Source organism: Hipposideros armiger, unplaced genomic scaffold (genome assembly GCF_001890085.2).
Source record: "Hipposideros armiger isolate ML-2016 unplaced genomic scaffold, ASM189008v1 scaffold_24, whole genome shotgun sequence".
In the NCBI taxonomy this organism is placed as follows: Eukaryota; Metazoa; Chordata; class Mammalia; order Chiroptera; family Hipposideridae; genus Hipposideros; species Hipposideros armiger.
Genome location: NW_017731374.1, coordinates 5,920,261 through 5,923,195, shown reverse-complemented (window position 1 = coordinate 5,923,195; position 2,935 = coordinate 5,920,261). Strand labels below are relative to the sequence as shown.

The 2,935-nt window shown below is 47.6% G+C and overlaps 1 protein-coding gene across 1 annotated transcript in view; it reads left to right on the top strand.

Annotated features, from left to right (window-relative positions):
- Positions 1-2,935, top strand: part of FKBP15 (FKBP prolyl isomerase family member 15) — a 65,094-nt gene that overhangs the window by 49,389 nt on the left and 12,770 nt on the right. The window contains exon 20 of the mRNA XM_019635796.1: positions 2,465-2,561. Coding sequence (XP_019491341.1) covers positions 2,465-2,561 — 97 coding nt within the window. The remainder of the gene's footprint in view (positions 1-2,464; positions 2,562-2,935) is intronic.

Genomic DNA, 2,935 nt, shown 5'->3' with positions numbered 1-2,935 from the left:
GGTGGGAAGTCCATCTGGTGCAGGAACAAGTGAGGACTGACTACTCTTTCCTGTTTTGTCAGAGCATGAAGGGACGCCCGCCCCCAACACCACTTTTTGGTGATGATGACGATGACGATGACATTGACTGGCTGGGATGAAGACCCAGGAAACTGATGCAAAGGTTTCTCCACTGGCCCTTCCCTGAGCACGATTTTGCACAGCCAGCCCTGGGTCTAGGTGAGCCACAGGGTGAGGTGGAGGTGAGCACTCTGAGGACAGTAGTTCAGACGCCGGAGTTAGCCAGCTTCTGAGCCCTGCCTGGCTGGGTGAAGAGGAGTGCGGGCCTGTCTTCAGAACACTAGGGTTAGCAGCTCTCCGTGCTCCTGCCTCAGAAGCCCACTTGGAGGAAGGGCTGGTAGGTTCCCTTCCAGCCAGTCCAAGAGTCCTGCCCTCCTCAAAGCCTTTGATTCTCTTCACTAACTCTCAGACTGATGTGGGAAGCCCTTCTCCATCTGCCTCCCAGTGTTCATCTGTGCCCCAGCAACAGGACCTGTCACCTGGGGTGTGGTCTCCCTGGTAGAACCGAGGGTGGATCACATGGTCTAAACCCCAGTTAACAGCCTTGCCTGCAGTCCTGTTACATGTATCTTCTCTGCCTTAAATCTTTGACATTAACAAAACTAAAATAAATACCTGTAATGAAATGACTCGAGCTCTTGGGGAGACATTGAATTTGGTTCTAAGGGCTGTGTGTGCTCCTCTCTGGGAGTCTACAGGTAGGAGTTGTCACAGATCTGGGTCAGTTAACATGCACAAAACCATTGTGTCATATTCCCTGTGGTGCCTAACCCTGGAACTTGAGGCATTCAAAGAAAGTCACCACTCTGCTATCCCAGCTGCATTAAGGCTTAGGGCATTTTCATTATCTGAGGACCAGTCCTGTTGTCCACTTCCTCCTGCAGTCTTGGTCCTACCCCCTCGGAAGCCATGCAGAGAAATTGGGAGGGTCTGTACTTTCCATTGTCCTCCATCGTGGTACTTAAGAGATTCTTCACTTTGAGAGCAGCTTCCATTCCCTCTGAACTCTGGGCCGGGACTAATGAAGACAACGTACAGTAGTGAGAAAATATCTGGTCGCTTTACATCTTCCAAAGACCGTGTTACCAGCCTTCAAAAAGTAGAATAATTTTAATAAAACTGTTCCTGATTTAAAATGTTTATAAGATAGAAACCCAAATTCCACTTTATCTGGCATGACATCATCCTTTGAGCCTGTCTCCTACATGTGGGCTGGGAGGCAGTCAGCACTACCAGTTGCTACACTTTGTTGTTTAACAAAGTGGCACTATTGTTGAGCACTTTGCACACTTACTCATCTCCAGCAAGCCTCGCAGAAGACAGTTGTCCGCGTTTAGACAGCAGCCGGGCTGCCTGGCTCTTCCACCTGTTGGGGTGACTTAACTTCTCTGCGCCTCAGCTACTTCTTCTCTAAGACAAGGACAGAAATAGTTTCTGCCTTGTGAGGATTAAATGAGTTAATATTGTACAGTGCTTAGAACACGGCCTGGCAAATACTGAGCACTATATAGGTGTTTATTACATTTTTNCTCAGCTCGGGCTGGACTCGAACCGCTGTTGCTCAGAGCTCAAACTCTTGAGCAAGCTCTTAACCAACTGAGCCACTCGGCCGGCCCCTAGATTTGGTTCTTTTTGTTTTGTTTTGTTTTGTTTTTAGCTGAGCCATCCTGCCACCTGTTGGCAGCTCAGCTCAGGCCAGGAATCGAACTGCTGTTGCTCAGAGCTCACACTCTTGAGTGAGCTCTTAACCAGCTGAGCCACTCAGCCAGCCCATAGATTTGGTTCTTGCGTTAAGGAGCTTACAGTCTAGTGGGACTCTTATAATAAAAGTATTATAAAATTATGATAAACACTAAAAAAAAAAGGAACAGGGTGTATAATGGAGAATAAAGGGGGAGTTATTCTACTTTAGACAGGGTGATTAGGGAAGGATTCTAGAAGATAACATTTAAACTGAGACCTGAAGGATGGAAAGGGGACTTTTATGCCAAGAGAAGGAGAAAGAGATTGCAGAAGGCAGCACATGCAAAGGCCCTGCAGTTGGAGGGGACATGACACAATTAAGGAACTAAAAGAAGGCACAGTAATTAGGAGTAGAGGGGTATTACGCTGATGTTGGAAAACTAGGTAGGGGCCAAGTCATGTGAGATTTTGTGTCACTGTTAGAAGTTTGGACTTTAAGTACAGTGAGAAGCTATTAAAGGGATTTAAGCAGAAGACTGACTTGGTCTGATTTGTTAGTTTTAGAAGATCTCTGGCTCTAGGTTATGGAGGGAGTCAAGAGTGTTAGGAGGCCAACGTGGATATGGGAGGAATTCCAGCGTGGTTCCCACACCCGTGGGCACTGTAGCCTGGATCAGGAACAACATTTTCTATGACTTGATTTTCTTGATTTTTCTTTCAGTCTCTTTGGGGATGAAGAGGACGAACTGTTTAAAGAGGCAACTCTGAAAGTTCCGAGGCCCAGAGTGCAGTCTGAGGAGGAGGATGAAGACGAGGTGGTAAGGAGATCCCAGGCACTGCCAAGTCCTCGCGCCACTACCTGGGGGCGCTTCCCCACTGGCTCTGAGAAGAGTAATGGAGTCTGGTGGTGGCCCTCTCCCTGGGCTCTGTGTGCAGGCCCCTGTGGGAGCAGGCTTGGGGCTGGGAGGGGGCAGCTCTGTAAGCATAGTGGGGATGGTCAGATACCACTTTATTCTTAAAAGAGGACTACAATCTCTCTCCATGCGGGAATGATTGTTACTTTAAATGAAGAAAGTTGGGCTGGTTAGTCCTACATTAGAATGTGAAAGCCTCAGATTTCCTCAAATCGGCTAGGATAGTAGTTATATTTTAGAATTGGAAAGGCCTTGGAAGGTTTTCTTATCTGGCATTC